Below are 23,594 nucleotides of genomic sequence, written 5' to 3'. Positions count from 1 at the left end.
CACACATTTGAATCTTAAAATTATTACACAGCATACTCTAGATTGCGAGTCACAAGCACTGTGACAACCAACACATGAGACAACCAACCCCAGTCTCCCCTACCCTGAACCAGAGGGAGAGGGCGACTGCTTAGATTCCTGCTTGCACTTCATCATCATTCCTCTCTCTACAGAGGTTTATTTTTAAAGGGAGGTGTCAGCCAATGTCAAGTCACGTTCCTTTGAGCGATGATGGGGGACAGTCGCCCAATCAGAGAAGCTATGCTGGGCGGACCAGAACCTTTAGATCCACCAATGGTTTACTTCACTCTCTCAGCACCAGTAAACACACTAAAACATATACCAACAAACAAACAAGCAAGCAGGCAAACAAACAACCTGTACATCCCATTGGGGACATTGGGTCAACATTTTAAAACAACACCCTTTTCAAAGCTCACAACATCTCTCTCTTAATACTGGCAAAAGGCCATATTCAAAAGGTCATTTTCTTGCGTGCCCACCAGTCAATAGCATCTTCTGAGGTTGAATTTAAATGTTTTGGTGACGTCAAGCGACCATTGGAATTTTGGCAGTGGCGGGGCTACTATATAAAAACTTTAGGACAGAGAGGTAGAGAGAGAGGGAGGGGGGAGACAAGTGGAAAGATAAGATAGCGAAGAGTTGGTGTTTATTTAAGTGGTGTCATGTCTCTGGCACATATAGACAACAGGGTCCGGCAGAGCTGCCTGTAAGGGAGAGGAACAACAACACCTCGGGAGCTACAACTAAAATAGATCCAATGCAGCTTGGAGCAAGGTGGATTAGCACAGCTTCCTTTGTCTCACCTGACACTTGTTCCCCGCTGTGTGGAATTTCTTGGAACTATGAGTAAACCGGAGACATTGGCCACCTGCATTGCCAAGATGTACGAGGGGGGTAAATTGGACAATGCTGGGGCCCCTTCTGGAGCAATGAAAAAGCCAACTAACAGCCTGCTGAACAGCCTGGGAGGCATGGAGGTCAAGCTGAATCAGCTGGAGGTGAAGGTGGAGCAGATAGCCTGCAGCCAGACAGAGGTCCTCAGGAGGCTGGACATGGTGTGCCAGGGCATGAGGACGCTGGAGAAGGACCTGGCCCAGCTCAGAAAGGACAGGGACTCTCGTGGAGGTGGAGGGGACCCTTCCTTGTTCTCTGAGGTCAAGGTACTGTGTGGCGAGACCGTGGCACTGCTGAAGAACCTGCAGCAGCAGGGTAAATGGCAACGGGAAAAGATTGAGGGAATAGAGAGCTCGGTTTCGGCCATGGACAAGCTCTGGGGATATGTGGGGGAAGTCTTCCGAAGCTCCAAGATAGTGGAGTTCATCTTGAAAGGCATCGTACCCTGGAGGAAACAGGGCCTACTGTACATCCAAGAGGAGGAGGAGGTCAGTGAGCTCATGCTGAAGCAGGCTGGCACATCTTTGCCATTTCATTAAATGTGATGTCCTTAGGTGCTTAAAAATGTTTGAGTTATTTTGAGTTTTGGTATTGACATCTGCTTTCATTTATTTTGTGAGCCAGGACTCCGGTTCACCCTTACCCACTTAATTTAATAATTGTAAAGAACGCAGTGCATTCTGTGTTGCTACTATAGTAGCCTTGTGCAAAGTCACTTAACCTGGCGATCTGTGTCACTGTCTGACTGTCTCTAAAATGTTTCTTCAGTTGTTGGGAAAGAATGCGAGCTGTTTCAGTAATGTTACTGTCAAGATAAGGCTGTTTGCTAGCATAAAATCCAAAGTGAAACTGAAGTGAGAGGGATTTTTCCCACTGACTGTATGCTTTCCCCCCAGCTCATGACAATATTGGGTAAAACATCTGGATTGTAATGTATGAAGAATCTATTTTCTGATTCATATCAAAATTAGGTTCTCATCACTGGCATCTTGATAATCTTGACATTAAATACTTATGTTTGCTACAACATAAAGTAGCCTACTAACAAACTATTAGAAGGCAGATGGAACCAAATGCTGGTCATCTATTCATTTGAACATAGAATTAGGAATTAGAATAGTAATTCAATAGGATCTCTATTTATTTATTGACCCTTTATTTTATAAGGGAGTCGTACTGAGACCAAGGTCTCTTTTACAGATGAGTACTGAATTATAGAAATGACAGAAAATACACACTACAAAATATAAATGCAAAATGCAAAAATGAAAACATGGTAATAGAAAACAAACACATTCATCAGTAATAAGGTCCTCAATCAGCTTTCTGAATTGTCCTAGAGGCATCCAAACATTACATTTAAAGAACATTTAGAAGATTGATCCACAAATAAGGTGCAAGAAAACTTAAAGCTGATTTACTTAACTCAGTAGAAGACCAAAGGAATTTCCAGAGTTAACCATCCCTGAGACCGGATGTGGTAACTCGCATGTCTAAAGTTTAGTAAAGGTGTTAGCTAGAGTGGGACTTTTTGTAAAAGGGCTTTATACATTAAAACAGCAATGTATCAACCTACGTGATATCAAAGAGGTCCAACCAACTTTCTGGTAGAGAATGGAGTGATGAGTACTAAAAGTGTTGCCTGTAATGATAAACTGCATCTAACGGCTCTAATGAAGTGGCAGTGCGTTCATATAGATCCGGGGTGGGGAACTCCAGTCCTCGAGGGCCTGATTGGTGTCACACTTTTTCTACATCCCGAGCAAATTGCCCACCCCTGACATAGATGATGTCGCCATAGTCTAGGACCAATATGAAGTCCACTGAATAATCTGCTTTCTGCTAATTAGCAAGAGCCAGGAACTATTTCTATAGAAGCCCATTTTTATTCTCAGCTTCTTAACTAACTCATCAATATTCTTTTTAAAAGACAGCTTTTCATCTATCCAAATGCCCAGATATGTATAAGCCGGGACACGATCAATATGGACACCATCAAAAGTGCACATGCTTAAATCGTTATTTTTATGCTCTAGACTCCAGCGAGTATCCATCCTCCTGTGTGGCTCAGTTGGTAGAGAATGGCACAGGCAATGCCTGTGTTGTGGGTTTGATTCCCATGGGGGACCACAAAAAAAATGTATGCACTCGTGTGTCTGCTAAATGACATAAATGTAAACAATATATACTTAGTTTTACCTGCAATACTAATTTCAGGTCAATAAAGTGTTTCTGTAATACAAGGAATGCAGACTGTAGTCCAGGTAGAGCCTGGTCAACCATGGGGGCAAAAGCATACACAAAAGTGTCATCGGCATACAAGTGCACGTTACAATTTTTTACAAACAAGTCAATATTGTTAATGTAAACAGTAAAGAAATACAGGGCCCAGAACCCTGCGGGACACCTTTCATATTATTTTGATTTAACACCATCAGTAGATACACATTGAGTTCTATCTGTCAAGTAATGTATTAACCAGTTACATGCAGCCGGGTCTAGGCCAATTGAAGAAAGCCTCTGAATTAGCAGTGAGTGATCAACAGTATCGAACGCCTTTGACAGGTCAATGAAGAGGGCAGCACAACGTTGCCTTTTATTCATACAGTTAATCACATCATTTATATGCAGCAGAGATAGTGCTATTACCTGGTATAAAACCGACTGATGTACATTTAGAATGCATTTCAAAGATAAGAAAGATCTCAGCTGATATTTTAGCTGGACAAGAACGTTTAGAAATAAGGCCATCTTTGTGAAGAGGGAGTACATGGGCTGTCTTCCAAACCTTGGGGATAGTACCAGATATAACAGTCCGGTAAAAAATCTGGGTTAATTATTCAGCTATCAAGGCGGCAGAGAGCTGCAGCAAAAATGGATCAAGCATATTAGCCTCAGTGGAGCTAGAGGCTGGCGAAGGAAGAGCAGTCGATTGACTGACCAGGGTTAGTTAAACCACCATTTCTCTAAAATAAAAATCCTGCCAAAATAAAATTAGGACTAAAAGCATAATTTATCCCATTCTTCACAGTTATGATGCCAGAGTCAGACAGAATTTGTTTAGGCAGGGATGAAGAGGAATTTGTACGCTTCGGTGCATTTACTGTTTTCCAAAATGTAAAATGATCACCAGCAGAGTCAGAGATAGAGCTTAGAAAGTAGCTTGACTAAACTTTCTTAATCAAGATAGTATCTGTTTCTCAATTGTCTCAAAGATTGCCAGTCCACTACAGAGTCAGGCCCAGGCCTGATTTCTCACCTGAATGAGCTGAGATCGCTCAGAAGAAAACCAAGAGTTAGATCTATCTTTGAATCTGAATTGTTTAAAAGGGGCATGTTTATCTGCCAGAGCAGGTATTCCCAAACTGGGGGTGGTACGCACAATGCGTGTCGGGGGTACGCCAAATAAAAATGTCATTCACATTTTCAAAAATAAATAAAATAAAACATTTTGTTTTTGTTTTTTAAACATTTTTTTCTTCTTCACATTTTCAAACAGTCCATTTATATTTTCCAACGGGATTATACATTTGGGCGAGTTTTTTTTCTTGCCTGAGTAGCATCGTTTCACTGACAAAAATAAAATTAAACCGGCTAGTGTTCAGCGAAATAACAACACAATGTCAAATACAGGTAGCCTAGTCAAATAATTTACATCCAATCACATTAACCGTTACTCTCTCACGGGAATTCCACTAATGGTCTGTATGTAGACAAACGTAGCTACTGCTCATGTTGGTATCTGAACTGATGGCGCAAATGCCATGACGGGGAAACATAGTGGAGTGGTAACGCGTGTGCAAGCAGTTGCTCCCGACGCCACTTGGGTACACTGCAGCATCCACCGAGAGGCTCTTGCTGCCAAGGGAATGCCTGACAGCTTGAAAGGCATTTTGGACACTACAGTGAAAATGGTTAACTTTGTTAAAGCAAGGTCTTTGAACTCTCGTGTATTTTCTGCACTATGTAATGAAATGGGCAGCGAGCATGTAACGCTTTTACAAGATACAGAAATGCGCTGGTTATCAAGGGGCAAAGTATTGACACGTTTTTTAAAATTGAGAGACGAGCTTAATGTTTTCTTTACTGACCATAATTTTCACTTGTCTGGCCGCTTGCATGATGACGAGTTTCTCACATGACTGGCCTATCTGGGTGATGTTTTTTCTCGCCTGAATGATCTGAATCTAGGATTACAGGGACTCTCCACAACTATATTCAATGTGCGGGACAAAATTGAAGCTATGATTAAGAAGTTGGAGCTCTTCTCTGTCTGCGTTAAGAAGGACAACACACAGGTCTTTCCATCATTGTATGATTTTTTGTGTGCAAATGAACTCAAGCTTACGGACAATGTCAAATGTGATATAGCGGAGCACTTGAGTGAGTTGGGTGTGCAATTACGCAGGTACTTTCCCGAAACGGATGACACAAACAACTGGATTCGTTATTCCTTTCATGCCCTGCCTCCAGTCCACTTACCGATATCTGAACAAGAGAGCCTCATCAAAATTACAACAAGCGGTTCTGTGAAAATTGAATTTAATCAGAAGCTACTGCCAGATTTCTGGATTGGGCTGCGTTCAGAGTATCCTGCCTTGGCAAATCACGCTAAGACACTGATGCCCTTTTCAACCACGTACCTATGTGAGAGTGGATTCTCAGCCCTCACTAGCATGAAAACTAAATACAGGCACAGACTGTGTGTGGAAAATGATTTAAGACTGAGACTCTCCAATACAACCCAACATTGCGGAGTTAAGTGCATCCTTTCAAGCACACCCTTCTCATTAACCTGTGGTGAGTTTTTCACCATTTTCGATGAACAAGTAAGGTTTTATATGTAATATGGTTAAAGAAAGAGCAAAATTATTGATTATTATCTAACTATTTGTGCCCAAGCCGGGTTGTGACAAAAACTCATACTCATTCTTAAGTTTAAAAAATGTAATGTATAGTGTGTGTGTGGCAGGCTTACAATCATGGCAAAAAACAACATTTGAGAGTGCGCTGACCCTGGTGCTAGAGGGGGTACGCAGCTGGAGGTTGAATGTTTGAAGGGGTACGGGACTATAAAAAGTTTGGGAACCACTGTGCCAGAGGAATACATTCAGAGGATACTTTTTCTAGAGCCAACTCAGGGTTAGGAATACAAGAGATGGTGGCTAAATCAAAGTAGAACATGTCATGTAAAAATCCTTGAGGAGAAAACTTTTTAAAATGTGTCTTCTTAATTAAATGAGAATGAGTATTTTGCTGTTTCGTAACCTTTAATACATATTATGGGACAATGATCACTGATATCATATGTAAATACTCCGCTAGACAAATATTTATGCCGGTTAGTAAGAATTAAATCAATCAAGGAGGAGTAAACAGGATTTTTCACATTTAGACATGATGGTTTTGAGATCAATTGAGTGTGTTTAAAATCAATGCATATGCATTGAGGCCAGGGATAGCCAATTCAGATTCAAATCCCATAAAATGACCAACTCCGAAGACAGAAAAGGTGTTAAACACTCAGATATAGCACCAATATAAGTCTTGTAAAACAATGTGTGACTTAATGGCCACATAAGTACTCTTAAATCTCTACCTGGTACAGCCAGAAGAGGAGCCACTTAGCCCAATATTGGACTAAAGGAGCCTAACTTAACTCCTTTGTCCAAGGACCTTCCATGCTCTGTTTAAAGGGTGAATTGGCTCTGGAATCCAAAACAGTCGAATACTCCATCTAAACATGAATCGAGTCTCTATTTTGGTAAAGTTCTAGAAACATAAATCCTCTACTTTCACATCACTTCAAAATACACACTTACTGTACACTGTTTTAACCTGTATTAACACAGTTGCAGCCAACATTATTTTTCAGTGACAACATCTGCGTCTGTCTTCCGTTTACACTCAGCTGTTCGAAGATGCAGCCAGCTAATTAGCACAGGGAGTCCACTCTTGTCTACCGTCTGTTTTCCGTAAACAAGCACTGAAACCTAATATGGCCATGTGGGAACCCTAACCCTATAAAGGTGCGTATCAATTTAACCTTCTGTTTTTGGAAGATTACTATATGAAATATAAGGTCGCGGATCTGAACAAAAATCCCCCAACAGAAGACGCCTTCGTCCAATGATTCTTATGTGTCATGAAATGGAACTGACAGTCAAGGGTTACTAACCACTGTGCTTTTGCCTCTGCATTGCTTGCTCTTAGGGGTTTGAGGCTTGGTATCTGCTAAAAAACGTTGTGACTGCTGGTGTAAAAAGGGCTTTATTAAATACATGTGATTAATAGATTGAAATGTAGATATTTTTGGGTTGCAGATAGTGTAGTTTAATTTAGTGTTAGTAAACAGTCTGATAGCGTTAGGCAGACCAATGGACTCTAATGAGAGCCAGTAAGGTATTGCTTCTTGCCCACTCATGCTATGACCCTGTGGTGTACTTCCAGGCCAGATCCACTGCTGGCATCTCCCAGTTACTCATGGCTTAGAGTAAACTAATAACAGAGTCCAGCTGAGTCGGCCCAGTAGGCATCTGTTATCAGTTATGTGTTGTCATTTGAAATATGTCACACCAGTTCATCATTAATACTAAAAAGACCATGCCTCAATCATTCTCCATGCCTCAAGTCCATGCCTGAAGTATTGGCAATCTGGTGATGAGTGGATGTGAACAAACATTTAGATAAGATATTTCAGCCTTTTTTATTTCTCCTGTTTGCTATATGTGGTTTCTTGTTCAAACTTGATATCATACATACTCCTGGAATTGAGCTACTATACCACATTGGTGGTAGAATGATTGTTAAACCTGATTGTGAGGAAGTAGTAAGAAACAATATATATGAAGGATGTTCTCTTCCCTCAGAAAACTAAATCAGAAGATAGCAGCATAAAGCCTAAAGTCACTCTTTGCGACCAGGGGAATCAGGTCCAGGAGGAGGGCTTACAAATCGCCACAAGTAAGCTGGACTTGTCTCTGTGTTATCTGTTGGCATTGATCCATATTTTTCAGTTAATGTTTTTCAATCAATCAATCAATCAAACATTATTTATACAGTACCAGTCAAAAGTTTAGACACACCTACTCATTCCAGGGTTTTTCTTAATTTTTACTATTTTCTACATTGTAGAATAATAGTGAGGACATCAAAACTATGAAATAACACATATGGAATCATGTAGTAACCAAAAAAAGTGTTAAACTAATCAAAATATATTTGAGATTCTTCAAAGTAGTCACCCTTTGCCTTGATGACAGCTTTTCACACTCTTGCATTCTCTCAACCAGCTTGCATTTGGAATGCATATAAATAAACAGGTGTGCCTTGTTTGTTAAAGACCAAGGCCATATTATGGCAAGAACAGCTCAAATAAGCAAAGAGAAATGACAGTCCATCATTACTATTAGACATGAAGGTCAGTAATTCCGGAAAATTTCAAGAACTTCAAGGGCAGTCGCAAAAACCATCAAGCGCTATGATGAAACTGGCTCTCATGAGGACCGACACAGGAAAGGAAGACCCAGAGTTACCTCTGCGGCAGAGGATAAGTTCAATAGAGTTACCAGCCTCAGAAATCGGCAATTAACTGCACCTCAGATTGCAGCACAAAAACATGCTTCACAGAGTTCAAGTAACAGACACATCTCAACATCAACTGTTCAGAGGAGACTGCGTGAATCAGGCCTTCATGGTTCAATTTCTGCATAGAAAACACTACTAAAGGACACCAATAAGAATAAGAGACTTGCTTGGGCCAAAAAACACGAGCGATGGACATTAGAGGGGTGGACATCTGTCCTTTGGTCTGATGGGTCCAAATTTGAGATTTTTGATTCCAACCGACGTGTTTTTGTGAGACGCAGAGTAGATGAACGGATGATATCTGCATGTGTGGTTCCCACCGTGAAGCATGGAGGAGGAGGTGTGATTGTGTGTGGGTGCTTTGCTGGTGACACTTTCGGTGATTTATTTAGAATAAATCTGCAGCAATATGCCATCCCATCTGGTTTGTGCTTAGTGGGACTATCACTTGTTTTTCAATAGGATAATGACCCAAAACACACCTCCAGGCTGTGTAAGGGCTATTTGACGAAGAAGGAGAGTGATGGAGTGCTGAATCAAATGATCTGGCCTCCACAATCACCCAACCTCAACCCAATTGAGACGGTTTGGGATGAGTTGGACCGCAGAGTGAAGGAAAAGCAGCCAACAAGTGCGCAATATATATGAGAACTCCTTCAAGACTGTTGGAAAAGCATTCCTCGTGAGCTGGTTGAGAGAATGCCAAGAGTGTGCAAAGCTGTCATCAAGGCAAAGGGTGGCTACTTTGAAGAATCTGACATCTAATATATGTTTTGATTTGTTGAACACTTTTTTGGTTACTACATGATTCCATATGTGTTATTTCATAGTTTTGATGTCTTCACTATTATTCTACAATGTGCAAAATAGTAAAAATAAAGAAAAACCCTTGAATGAGTAGGTGTGTCCAAGCTTTTGACTGGTACTGTATAGCACATTTCTTACATGAAATGCATTTTAAGGTTCTTTCAGTCAATGTTGACCAGTTACTGACAACTGCCTGGATGTTTTCTGCAAAGTTAATGTGAGTGGGTAGGGATTCCATAGGCAAATTATTGATTATTTGACCTAATTCCTTCTTGTACATCTGTTGCTGTTCTCCCACAGGTGACCAGCCGGTAGTAGAGCTCCCTGTTAAGGAAGCGAAGGCCACAGACCATGGAGTGGAAGTCCCAAATTCTCCTGAGCATGATCCCTGCGGGTTATCAGAAGCTCTCACAGAGGGCCCTGAAGTCGACGAGGCCTTATTCCCATCTACCAATAGTGATTGGGGTAGTAAAGGCTCTCGCAAGCCCAAAGAGGTCACCTTAAAGAGCAGAGAGCCCACCAGAGTCCAGACCTTCGCCTCTGATGTGGTCGTAGCTCAGGTGGAGGTCACCATCGAAGTGCTTTCTGAGCTGAGGAGGTAGGCTGTCACTGATTCATAACCAAAATAAAATGCCAGAATTCCAATGTCCAATCACTTTTTTTATTAAGTGCTATTTTTGTCAACAAACAGCAGCACCATTACTCCCAACAGGGTTATGAAAAGTGTGACAGGTGGAGCTGTTGAGTTGACGTCAATTGTCATCGAAAAGATAACAAAGTACCTGCACTCACTGACCTACACTTTCAGCTAGAAATGTGAAAGCACGAGGGGATATGATCAATTCTCCTCAGGCTAAACCCCACTGCTGCCTTTTCATGTCTCTAGCGAAAGGTTTTCAAGTGGCAGTGGGCTCTCACTCTGAGTAGGGTGAGCAACACGAGGTACATGCTAAAGGGAATACAGAACATCAAAGGGTCCTTCTGTTGTTGCCCATTTTTACATGCCTACTAAGTGGCATTTCAAGAATGGGGGTACTTAACATGAGAATCAACATCTGTCTCTACTCATAGCCTATAACTCTTATTGTTACTATCCATATTTTGACCTGCAGTGTTGGAACCCGGAGGATAATATTTTCACTGTACCCTGCAATTACATCTGCATCCCTGTATATGTGACTAATAAACACAATCTAAAATGTAATCTAATATATTGCTGTCACCTTGTTTTCATTAGTTACATGTATATTCTGTTTCATTAATGAAGAAAAAAGTATAGGTCTGTGCATTGTTCAAACATTGACTGTTTTGTAATGTTACTGTGTTGCTAGGACTCCTGATGTGACCTTGATTTCGGTGGGCAGTGAGTTAGACAGTCAGTACATCAACGTCAAAGAGACAGAGGTTCCACAAGATCCAGAACCCACTGCATCTCAGCCACCTACCTCCACCACTGAGGAGCAACCGCTGGAGCAACCGCCGGAGAAACCGCCGGGGCAACCCCCGGAGAAAGCCGCTGAAAGTCTCCCTCTTCCTTCCAAGGAGGACACTCTCCTAGGAGAGGACTTTACAAAGGCTGCGGTCAGTCCTCAGGAGCCAGTTATCATTGTAACACCACCAACACCGTACAGCAGTGCGCTAACAAGCCCACTGGATGTGGTCACCAAACCGGAGCCAGAGCCAGTAACGATGGTCCCTCAGGTCCAGCCTGAGACTGTGGCGGCCACAGAGCAGCACAAACCTGTTCCACCTCAACCAGAGTCTGAGACAATGAAAGACTCTGCAGAACCAGTTATCCCTCAGCCAACTCCCTCTTTAGTTGTTAAAAACCCTACAGCAGCTGTACAGGGGGCAGCCCTGAATGCACAACAATTGGTCATAGGTAAGAAGGGCAATATCAATGTCATTTTCAGCACAATATGGATTGCACAACGATATCTTCCTGGGTGAAATGCAGTATGAAATGTGTTCCTCATGGTCTGTCAATCCTCCAATAAGCCCACAGATCATTACCCATACCACCAAGCATATAATAAATCATGCTCTGGTGCTCTTCTTTTCCAGATGACTGCCCACCCTTGCCCGCTCCCTTTGAGCACCGTATTGTGAGTGCCAAGCAAGTCCCGATGGGCTCTTATTACGCTGTAAAGCCTAACGAGGTTCTCGGAGGGTGAGTCCTAATTCTTAAGGGCAACGAGAATGTGTTTACCGTACACAAAGACTGTGGTGCTGCATATATTATTCCCATTATTGTTACCTCCCAAACACAACATACTTACTGAAAGTGAGGGTTGCCAACTTACTTTACTGTTATAAATACACTGTCAGGTCTACCCAATGATGTTGGCTGACAATATCGATGTAGAGAACACAAGAGGAGCCGTTTGCTGCAGCAGCGGTAACCAGGCGCAGCATTAGCAGATAAACAGGGTTAGCAGACTGACAGACTGTGCATCATAGCATGATAGCAGGCGACGGGCAAAGCAGGGAGAGAGAGTACGTATCAGCAGCAGAGCTGAACAACTGGCAACACAGACATGGCTAATCCCCAACAGCGTCTGCAAATAAGCACTGGCTTCTTTTATGCTTGTCATGGACAGGGTTTATTTTGGGCAGGTGTTGAGTTTCCATTTGCATAGGGGCTTTTTTAAAATCTCCATGGTCCATGGTAGAGTAGAGGCGCTCTCTCGCTACATAAAGAAGTTGGCTTTGTAAACTCTCCATGTGTGGCGGATGATGATGTACTTCCAATGAAACCAGAGGAGTAAAACAGGTCCTTGGAGTATGTCTGCAAAGCCCTGACAGAGGTCAACGCAAAGGATACCCCTCAAGGTTGACTGCTTGTGGGTCTGTGCTCTTTGGTGCCTTTGTCAGGGTGTATGTAGCCTTGAGTTCTAGCATTTTAAAGGTTCTACATAACCTGAAGCACGGATTCCGAGAATACCGCGTTGAGACTCTAGGGCTAGGGTGTATGTTTGTTCATCAATGTCTATGAACAAATATTTGTGTTCTCACCTGTCTTTTTAGCATGTAATGTAAAGTATCTATATACTCATAAGTGCCCTTGTTTCCACAGGGGACGTTTTGGGCAGGTCTATAAGTGTGCAGAATTGTCGTCGGGCCTAATCCTCGCGGCGAAGTTGATCAAAGTAAAGGGAATGAGGGAGAGAGTAAGTGGATATACAACAACAGACCTGTGGTCTTTATACCCCTCCTCTCTCTGACTCCAACCTTTCACCACCCACCCTGACCTCTCTCTATGTTCCTGTGAAGTTTATTTATGAGGTTCTATGTGAGCAATTCTCTAGCCGCAGCTTAAAGAGATACTCACGCGTACAAACACGCACGCACGCGCGCGCACACGCACGCACGCACGCACGCACGCACGCACGCACGCACGCACGCACGCACACACACACACACACACACACACACACACACACACACACACACACACACACACACACACACACTCTATCTCAAAATATTTTTACTAAGCAACAAAGTTAAAGCTGCAAAATCTAACTTTTTGGGTGACCCGACCAAATTCACATAGAATTCTGAGTTATAGATCTGTTATTTTCATTGAAATGTTTATAGCCGTGGGTACACTACACGATTTGGGCCCTGATTTAGCTATCCCAGACAAGTTTTTGAGATCAGAGACAAAATCCCCATGTCGTTGCCTATTCAGGGACCGCAGTCGTCACCAACTAATTTAATGTGAGTGGGTCAGAGGAACAATCTGAGGGCTACCGATCTAATCTTTGAGCAGTCCCAGACGTCCCAATATTTTCAAACCCGTTTGATTTTATCGGCACAAAATCTGCGACGCTCTTGTTGTGTGAGATGTGCAACGACAACTTTTGAGAACGGTGGTCAGTAATAGGTCAATGAGAGCTCGCCAGAGAAGAAGCCAGTAAGATGATGACGTTGTTTTGCATCACCCAGGATGTGTAGACTCTCGAGCAGGAGCCATGCCTACCACTAGTATTTTATTTATTTTACCAGGTAAATTGACTGAGAACACAGTCTCATTTACAGCAACAACCCAGGGAATGGTTACAGGGGAGAGGAAGGGGGATGAATGAGCCAATTGGAAGCTGGGGATGATTAGGTGGCCATGATTGTATGAGGGCCAGACTGGGAATTTAGCCAGTACACTGGGGTTAACACCCCTACTTTTAAGGTAAGTGCCATGGGATCTTTAGTGACCACAGAGAGTCATTACACCCGTTTAATGTCCTATCCGAAAGAGGGCACCCTATACAGGGCAATGTTCCCAATCACTGCCCTGGGATATTTTTGTAGACCAGAGGAAAGAGTGCCTCCTACAGGCCCTCCAACACCACTTCCAGGAGTATCTGGTATCCCGTCCAGGGACCGAACATGACCAACCCTGCTTAGCTTCAGAGGCAAGCTAGCAGTGGGGTGCAGGGTGATATGCATTTGTACTTGCCTTTGACCAAAGCAAAAGTGTCAAATCGTTACAGCTATGAAGTTCAGAAGCAATGTTATTCAATTCAAAATGTTGGCTACAAATTTCAACTCTGTATGGCAAGCGTGAATGTCTGACTGGAACTTTTATGAGGCTGCTTTGAGCCGCAGCTCGTTCTAGCTACGTTAACAATCTAATCATCACGTCATTGTTTTCACGAGACAGCGTGGTGGTGTGGAGAATCCTCATGACCAAGTGAAGAAACTTGTAGTGTGTGACACCCCGTCTGTGCCAGATTGGCAAGCAAGACAAATAACCACAGGAAAGACGGTTGTATAATGTGAGAGGTTCAGCGATGTTTGGATTTTGAAAGTCGTGGACTGTACACCCGGCATAAGAAGCGGTAGATCTGTTCTATGTGCACTATTTCTATGCTTCCGGTTGGTAAGTTTCATTTTTGCGTCTTTTAATTTCGGATCTGTACACCAGCTTCAAACAGCTGAAATTTTTTTTTTTGGGGTTATTGAAAAGATATTTCCAGGAAATGGCAGATTGATTTCTGCATATTTTTACACATATTTACATTTTCTATTCTTACTCTTTCCATTTCTCTTTGACACTCACAGACACACACTCGCTGAGAACGCACACAGCATGCACCTGTGTCTCTTCTCTTACCCAAAATCCATCACGGCTACCGTCAAGATTCATTTCACATCCTATTACACCTGCTAATCATCACACTCTCTTTATAAGAACTTTTTTAACGATGCAACTTTGGTTTCTCTTCTGACCTTGCCTATGAATGAGTACAACAGAAAGCTGGTACAAAAAGCTGATATTGAATTTGTGATTAATAATGCATTTCTTAATCAATCATCCACTGAGCAAAGTACGATGTTTCTCTTGTCCAATATGTGATGTACGCATTTTGTTCAGAGGTAATTAAATTCTGTATGAACAGAATAGCAAATGGCTCTTATGTACTCCTACAAATTTGTTTCTTACTGGAATATCATATAATATTATATCTTTTTAGGGTATTTCAATTACTTTAAAATTAAAATACTTGTCTTTTAGAAATATTTATTGTAAAAGACAAGTATTTTAATATTGGAATGTGTTTGGAAATACATTTGCATGTATTTGACAATAGTCAAATACAATGACTCAAATACACTCCCATGCATTTAGCCCAGGTCGGTTAGGTATTTGAAATAATGTATTTGGAAAGAAGTATTTGAAAATACTTTTAAATAGTAGACTATTTATAGGAAATGATTTGAAAATATTATATATCTATATAAGTATATCTATCTATCTATATAAGTATATCTTTATAAGTAAATATATCTATATAAGTAGTTTACTGGGGCCACATTATTAGATGACAGATAGGGGGCGCTGTGTTGAAGCCACCATGCCCCCATTTTGTCACTCATCCACCATTGTAAAAAATATTTTGGAAGCTATAGAAATGCATTTATTAATGTGTACATTTGTTTTTGCCACATTTGTTCTATTACATACACCTTAATGTATACCTTTAAATCATAGTATATTTTTTTTAGATTACTAATGTTACTGTCCCCACTACAACAGCAAAAATACTTAAATACATGTAATTTTGACCTTGAACATTTAATTGAAATACTGTAGAATTCCGTTCATTCGTATGGAGGACTGTGCCTACTGGGGAGTGCCAATATGGCCGGTGGCTTCAAAGCCTCTCACTGGCCAATAAGTAGCATCAGCAATCCAGGGTTTGTATACATCATTGATTTGAACCCAGGTTTGCATAATACATTGTTCAATGAATATGGTTAAGGTATAGTGTCTTATACGTACAATTGGTATGGGTATAAGCACCCTCCAGAGTGGTTTGATTCTTTTTTTTTTCTCTAGAATCAGGAAATGTGATAGATTGTGATTTTCCTTTTGCTGAGGTTGAGTGACTTCCTGCTCTCTCTTCTCTTATTTCCTTATTCTCTCTCTCTCTCTGTCCTTCCTCCCACTGGGTAACAAAGGAGGAAGTGAAGAATGAAATAGGAGTGATGAACCAACTTAACCATGTGAATCTGATTCAGCTTTATGATGCCTTTGAGTCACGGACAAACCTTACGCTTATTATGGAGTAGTAAGTCATTTTTCTCATGAAGTCAGTATTTAGAAATTGCATCTCTAATAGCACCGCCTATCTGCATTTCATGTGGGTACGGCAAACACTGTTCCAGGCTATAAAGCATTGTTTTAGTGGAATTAACCCCTATGCCACTCAATTTCCTCAGCTCTTCTTTACTTCTTGCACAGTAGCACAATATCACTTTTCCAGCACTGACCAGCTCCCTGTCTTTGCAGTGTGGACGGTGGTGAGTTGTTTGACCGGATCGTTGACGAGAACTACCAGCTGACAGAGCTGGATGCCATTGTGTTTATGAAACAGATCTGTGAGGGGGTACAGTACCTCCATCAGCAATATATTCTCCATTTAGACCTCAAGGTAAAAATCTTATACGATACATAGAATATATTGCAAGACTTATTAGTTTGACATGGATTTCAATTATATTACATATCTCCCTGGTGTGAGGATTCTTACATGCTCTCCTTATTTCCTCTCAGCCAGAGAACATTCTTTGTGTCAACTCCACAGGGAACCAGATCAAGATAATAGACTTTGGTCTGGCCAGAAAGTATGTTTCTCAGTATTTTCTCCATTCAATGACAATAACTGTTTTAATCTACAAATCTCATCTATTGACATCCCCCTTTCCCATCATTCTCAATTGAGTAGCCAATGAGGTAGTCATGGTAACAGTCACCCAGTAGACAGCTTGGTAAAAAGTTGGCCGTCCCTGTAACTCTGAGTCTCCACCCATGAAGACGTGAGATCTTTATGTTCCCATAGTTCAAATGTGCTTGTCCCCTCTCAGGTACAGACCCAGAGAGAAACTAAAGGTCAATTTTGGCACCCCAGAATTTCTGGCTCCTGAGGTGGTCAACTACGACTTTGTCTCATTCCCAACGGACATGTGGAGTGTGGGAGTCATTACTTATATGCTGTGAGTATCCACACACGCACGCATGCAGGCACGCACGCAGGCACGCACACACGCACGCACGCACACACACACACACACACACACACATTCCCAACGGACACACACACGCACGCAGGCACGCACGCACGCACGCATGCACGCACGCACACACACAAACACACACACACATTCCCAACGGACACACACACGCACGCAGGCACGCAGGCACGCAGGCAGGCACACACACACACACACACACACACACACACACACACACACACACACACACACACACACACACACACACACACACACACACACACACACACACACACACACACACAGAGAGAGAGAGAGAGAGAGAAACACCTCCGCTTGACAAATATACCCACCACACACCTCTGCAAGGCAGCAGCATCAATCATACCTTGTAACACAGTGGAGGCTGGTGGGAGGGGCTATAGGAAGATGGGCTCATTGTAATGGCTGGAGTGGAATAAATGGAACAATATCAAACACATCAAACATGTGGAAACCACATGATTGACTCCATTCCATGAATTCCATTGCAGCCATTACAATGAGCCTGTCCTCCTATAACTCCTCCCACCAGCCTCCTCTTGTGGAACATGAGGATCTGATCTGTTGTAAAGGGTCAACCAATGGTATCCTAGCCACTGGAAACATGCTTGCAATCCATCTATAAATGCACATTTGTCTCTTGTCACTCACACAAGCACACTGTTCAGCTATGACTAAATTCATACCCACTGCTGCCCCCTCGCAACATTGCCTGTCAGCATCAACCATGGCCCTGAATGAACTGTGTGCATCCCAATGGCCGTCTGTTTCTCTTAGGACCCGGCAGATTCAATTATTGCTAATAACCTGACAGATGTCCAAGGAGATTTAGGAGGGTTCGCCCAAAATAAGAATGTGTGGCTGTCCCACTCTATGCTCGCCAGCTTGCCTGAATACCTAGCACTACCCAGGGCTCCATGGTGCTAATTGAATTATTCTATTCTATTTAGAGTAAGCATCAGCATGTGATTGTGTTTTGTTTCAATTTCTCTGGAACGTGGCACACACATCTGCTCCTTCGTAACCATTGCCCACAGTCTTTGTGTTGAAGTGTGGTATGGGTCTAAGATTCATATTCCCAAACTTCGTATTTACATACCTGGCCCATACTTTTCATTCCATGCAACAGGGCACTGAGGCAGAGCTCTCTGTAGCATCATGACTTTGATGACTGCTCTGTCTTTCTAATGAGTCAGTGTATAGAAGGACTGTATGAAAATGTAACTGACCCAGAATATCTCCCTGTTTTATTAGTCTGAGTGGACTGTCTCCATTCCTGGGGGACAACGATGCAGAGACTATGAACAATATCCTTCACGCCAACTGGGATTTTGATTCAGAGGCATTCGAGAATGTCACAGAGGAGGCTAAGGACTTTGTTACCAGACTGCTGATTCCAACTAAATGGTATTTCATATCTTCCTTACAATTCATTTTCTATTCATCTATATTGTTTCTCCCTCTTTGTCCTCTCCACTCAATCATGGCCGTAGCACCATCTCATTTAGTAAAATGAAAAGGCCTATTGTTTGCCTAAGGCAGGAATATTCCAACTGAATGCACCTCATTGCCACTGAATCACAATCAGACTGTTGATGGTTCATTTTGCAATTGTCGAAATGGGTTATTTGAATATGTGCCATGAAATCCAAATGAGTTGAGTAAACAGGATATAGAAGGTCAATAGAAAGTAGCACATTTGAGTCACATTTAAATGCAAACTACACTGCCAGGGCCTGAGTGAGTTGTGTGTGCTCCCACACTGGACTGTTCACTGAGTGGTCAGCTGGCAGGAAACAACGGCAGCCCGTATTGCAGATGGCAACAGGCACCTTGTTGTTCTTTCTGTGCTGTGTCACCGTTAATGATCTGGTCATTCCTAATCGGGGCACTTAGTTGTGTGTTATTCACCCCCACACCCACTATCAGCCATGGTGAAAAGGATCATAGTGGGCTCATCATTAGCCTCCCTCTGTAGGCTACTTTTCTTTCCACGGAATGGGTACATCTCTGCTGTTAGCAGCAGCTATTTCATGATAGGCTACCAGCATTAGATGAGGCATGGGTTACGGAGAATGTTTTCACCCCATAATGGCAGTGGCATTGAAAACTCAGTTTAAAAACAGAAAGGGGAAATACGGTTTTGGAAGTTGTCAAGTTTTGGGAGTTGTACCACATCGTGTAAAACTATAGTCAACCAAGTCTCTTGAATGTCCATTTGGGCTGTAAACCTGTGTGTATTGATACCCCTATCCTGGGTCGGTATTGTAGCAGTCGACTCAGTGCAACTGGCTGCATAAAGCATGCCTGGCTGAACAATCTGGAGGATAAAGCCAAATTGCACCAGGTGCGGCTCAAGTCCCAAGTCAAGCTCCAGCGCTACCTGGCCGCTCATAAACAGTGGAAGGTGAGAACTGAAGCCATTTACGCATGTTCCCATGCATCCCATCATAAGTCTACACATTGCATCTGTGTTACAGTGAATTGTCTGAATAAAATCTTTATAAGAATGTGATCTAATTTCAATTATTCTACTTACTTGCAGAAACACTTCTATGTGGTTGCTGCAGCCAACAGGCTGAAGAGGTTTCGCCAGAATCATCCCATAAACACTGTACAGCAGTGAGAAGACTGCTGTCAAAGACAGTTGTGCCTCATGTGTATTGCTGTCGTGCTGCACCTCCATGGCAGGCATTCCTGCCATTTATGCTAGTTGGACTGAGGCAACAGAACGTGATCTGCAATAGTGTCTGGCATTGGTATGCAAATTGCAAGGATGGACATTTATTGAAATGTACTGTAGTATTCTAATCACTTTTTATACGGTAGTGCACAACTTCGTGCAGTCTTCCTGTGGGTGATGTTAGTGATTACTCAATTATCCGGGGCTAACAGTGCACTTCAAGCAGGTTGCCTGCTACTTACTTAGGTGTAATTGTTTATTTACTGACATTTGTTTGAACTGCTTTACTGAATGTACATCACAATGACACATTATTCACAAGGCTTTCTTTTTTTGGGGTTAATTGAATATGGTAAGTGACTCTTCACAATCACACAGATGACCTTGTCTTGTCAATCTTTCCTTCTATGAAGGCTTTGAATGGGCTACTTGTTTGCATGCTACACAACCTGACAGTACGGTGTTCCCATATAGCATTATTTTGTGACAGTGTCCCCACCTCCACTTGAACTCAGCAAGAATAACTCAATGACTATAAATGTTAATTTATTAAAATAAGTGAAGCCACAAAAGGACACCGACTTCTACTATTGTCAATAGTCCAACACAGTAGAAACGTCATAACGCCCATAAACACAAAAATGTTTACAATGGTTTTTCCCGCCATTCATTTTTCACATTGTGAATTTGACAAATTCTAATTAATTTTGTTTGGTGTAGGTGTTTACCTTCGCGTGCCGTTTTGATAGCTGTGTAATTCTTTCGGACAAGGTGAGTTTTAATCAATATATTCGCCTCAATTTTCTCAAAGCTAATTATTGATATGTTACCTTGTCCGAGAGAGATTTGTGCGGTTATCAAAATGTCACGCCGGGGTAAGCCTACATGAAACACAGAACTTATATTAAGTATTTCTAAAATCCCAGATGGTAAAAATTAAAAACAATTAGAACCATTTGACTCATACTGTGGTACTCAATGTGGTCTAAATAAAAACAGTTGATAATGCAAGCTGCCAACTGGTAAAACTGTCTATAATCCACCATAAATTGTGATTTTACAAAATGAGGGAAATTGTAGATAGCCATTTTAAACACCACAGCATGTTCATCTTAAAACTGTACAAATCCAACACAAACCAGCAACAGCACAGCAGAATTCTCTTAAGAGTAAATCTCATAAACGGCCACTGAGGGGCAGACAAGTCAATGTACTGTATGAATACAAACTTATCATGCTTGCTTAAAGCATAAAATAACCATGGTTGAAACAATAAACGATAAAAGAAAAAATAAACACTAAAAAACAGTTTCAGTTAACCTTCTCCAAAAACTGAAGTAACTCAGATATGGAGCTAGTGTGTGCTTCCTTAGCAGACTTGTACCTGCTCATTAGCATTCAAAGAAAACAACTTTCCAGCCTCACTACTCAGCACTGTATACAGCATTTTCACTGACCACATGCCTTAGCTCGTGAGAACCTTTCCCCTTAGTCAGCTCAGCCAGGACACTTTCTTAAAAAATAAACAGCAATGAATTTCAAATGAACTTTCATGCATTGGCTTGTTTGGCTTTAAGGGCATTTTCCAAGATTCTTCGCTTCCACTCTTCGTAATCCTCTGTTGCACTCTCCTCAGAGTCCTCTTTCAGCTTCTTTTGAGACATTGGCAGATCTTCCTCTGAAATGGAGGAGGAAATGGCCTTGATAGACTGCACAAAATATTCCCTCCAACACTGTTTTAACTCTGCACAACAGCAAAGATTAAGAGTTCCAAACTTCTAAGGACATAATCAGGAATTTGGTATGGTTATTATTGTCACATTTACCTTCCTCTTTTTGTTCAATACTTTCCATTAGTGTTCTCTGTCTTTTCTGTGACATTTTAACTGGATTCTTCAGTGGAGTGGCTTCTTCTAATAGGAAAAATGAATAAATAAATCGATACTTAAAGATCATACCTGAGAGGACCATACCTGAACTCACTCTACCTACTGCCAGCACTGATTTCAGCCACGACATTCCGAGATTGCTTGTAATAGGCATGTTGTACGCCGCGATAGGGACATCCAATCACGTTTTCTGTCCTAAAATAGAACATCCACTCTCTCCCTTGTAACCACGACAACAAGGAGAGAGAGGAATGACCAACATTCTCTTCTCACCCAGTAAAGTAAAAATCTACACACCCGGAGCAAAAGTACAAATGGCCACTATGAAAAAGGCCACAATAATTCATACACCAGCTTTCTGAAGCGTATGTCACAGAAAAAGGTATCGTTAGTTAACAGAACATTGTGGCTCAAAAGTACGTTTTTAAATCCAAAGGCCCTTCCTGGGCTTTCACCCATTTCCCACCATATGTTAGTCAAACCACTTTATCATTTGACAGCAGACTTACTGCAGATGTCCTGTCCCAGTTTCTGGAGCTGGGTGCACAGCCTGTCAAAGATTCCCTTTTTAACACCAGATGATGCTACCAGCTTCCTGTCCACTTTGATCTTCAAGCATCTGGAGAAATGTCCATGGGGATAGTGATTAGGTTTCATTGATCATCAGGTCAAATGGTTTATGGAGAAACAGAACACAGTAACACTCACTTGCATGCAGCGTTCAAAGCAGCTGTAGTGAAGACTGGTTTTGACAGGTCCACATCTTTCTGCTGAGCAGCAGGAAGGCTTGCTTCATACCTGGAACACAAACATGGGTTAATCTTAATAAATTAACATATTTACATTGACCAAATTATACGATATTTGGGACTGTGTCTTGCTCAGGAAAGACTTGCTTAATATAGTAGCTTCCAAAAGATTTCTTCCAATAGAATAGTTGTGTTGGCCAGATGTAGGCTACTCTTCAAGTTCTCACCGTTCTAGTATTTGGGTTGCTATTTTGACTGCATCCATGCACCCAAACTGAACAGCAAGGTCTCGGAGTCCCAGGTGAAACTCAAGGCCAAGCATGCATTCTATGGCCTTCAGAGTGCTTTGATACTGCTTCTTGTTCAACCCGGATAATTTGACGGTATATTCCTGAAGAAACATAGCACAAAGCCAGTGTTCATAGGGCACGTTAGCGGAGCAATACCAGGGTATTTAGTTATTTGATTACGAGGCGAGGTGCATTGTCATCACAAAGCTAAATGTAAAAAAAAATAAAAAAAACGTACCTTGTCCAGGGGTAGCTTCATTGATGTTGCTGCCAGCTCTAGACAAATTATGGCTTTGCTTGTACCCGTAGTATTTCCGAGTCCTGTGCATCTAACCAGAGATAACCGCATGTACTCCTCTGCTTGACTGTAATATAGATGCAAACAGAGTTTAGGAAACGTTATCAAGAAACAAAATAATAACAGCTGTTGGCAAGCAGGTTACCTAGCTAACGTTAGCTTTGAACTATGGTCCCGTCTCAAGTATACTAACTAGCTAATATGATATTTTTACAGACTCACCGTAGAATTCTTGCAGAGGTTATACCCATTTTAGATGCAAGTTTAGTAAACATTTCTTTTTCCATTTCCGGTAAATAACAAATGTTCGTGACTACCAACGAGGGAATAAAAAACAAAGTTCTCCAGTCGAGTAGTCAGACACAAAAACGTGCCGGACGTTCGCGGCAAAATTGGCCGACGCCTACCAGCCACCTTTCGACATTCTATTGGCTATGACGATACGACGTCTGTTTGCGTACTTGTTGATGAAAAGAACAACCATTTTTTTTACAAAGAGAATTGAGCATCAAAATTTCTCATCACAATATATTTGCATATATCACATTGTATTTTTGTATTTATTTTTTTCCCATTTTTTCCCCATTTTTTAAATTGTTTATTTATTTATTTGTATTAACAACAAATCAATACAGAAAGTACATAAGGGAACACAAGTATATATAGATTATATACAATAGACAATCGAGCTAGGGGGTACAATATCACATTACAATTACACAAGGACCTTAAGGGACATACATACACTTACAATTCTAACAGCTTTTTCGTTAGTAGAGTATTTAACTGTCTTAAAATACAGTTCAATTTCTT

General features: G+C 41.6%; 2 protein-coding genes across 3 annotated transcripts; one reads left to right on the top strand and one right to left on the bottom strand.

The window, feature by feature from the left end:
- The first annotated feature begins 725 nt into the window (after window positions 1-725).
- LOC129834336 (myosin light chain kinase 3-like) lies at window positions 726-19,934 on the top strand. Of its 2 annotated transcripts, XM_055899234.1 has the most exons (13): window positions 726-1,406; window positions 7,788-7,881; window positions 9,613-9,910; window positions 10,644-11,194; window positions 11,377-11,482; window positions 12,389-12,482; window positions 15,778-15,887; window positions 16,109-16,250; window positions 16,373-16,443; window positions 16,684-16,812; window positions 18,127-18,279; window positions 19,144-19,279; window positions 19,418-19,934. In XM_055899234.1, the coding sequence occupies exons 1-13, from the start codon at window positions 867-869 to the stop codon at window positions 19,496-19,498; spliced, it is 2,505 nt and encodes an 834-aa protein (XP_055755209.1). In that variant the 5' UTR covers window positions 726-866; the 3' UTR covers window positions 19,499-19,934. The 2 variants fall into 2 exon arrangements, with proteins under 2 accessions (XP_055755209.1, XP_055755210.1); XM_055899235.1 differs by lacking the exon at window positions 19,144-19,279 and having other exon boundaries at window positions 19,418-19,498.
- A 150-nt stretch (window positions 19,935-20,084) lies between these two features.
- On the bottom strand, window positions 20,085-23,187 carry orc6 (origin recognition complex, subunit 6). The gene is made up of 7 exons (XM_055899237.1): window positions 23,004-23,187; window positions 22,722-22,848; window positions 22,421-22,584; window positions 22,153-22,242; window positions 21,954-22,063; window positions 21,382-21,468; window positions 20,085-21,233 (listed from the first exon to the last, which is right to left on the bottom strand). Exons 1-7 carry the CDS (start codon window positions 23,066-23,068, stop codon window positions 21,106-21,108), a joined length of 771 nt encoding a protein of 256 aa, XP_055755212.1. The 5' UTR covers window positions 23,069-23,187; the 3' UTR covers window positions 20,085-21,105.
- Window positions 23,188-23,594: the final 407 nt, after the last annotated feature.

Source organism: Salvelinus fontinalis, chromosome 35 (genome assembly GCF_029448725.1).
Source record: "Salvelinus fontinalis isolate EN_2023a chromosome 35, ASM2944872v1, whole genome shotgun sequence".
Lineage (NCBI taxonomy): Eukaryota > Metazoa > Chordata > Actinopteri > Salmoniformes > Salmonidae > Salvelinus > Salvelinus fontinalis.
Note: the sequence above shows the minus strand (reverse complement) of the source record. Positions and strands in the feature narration are given on the sequence as shown.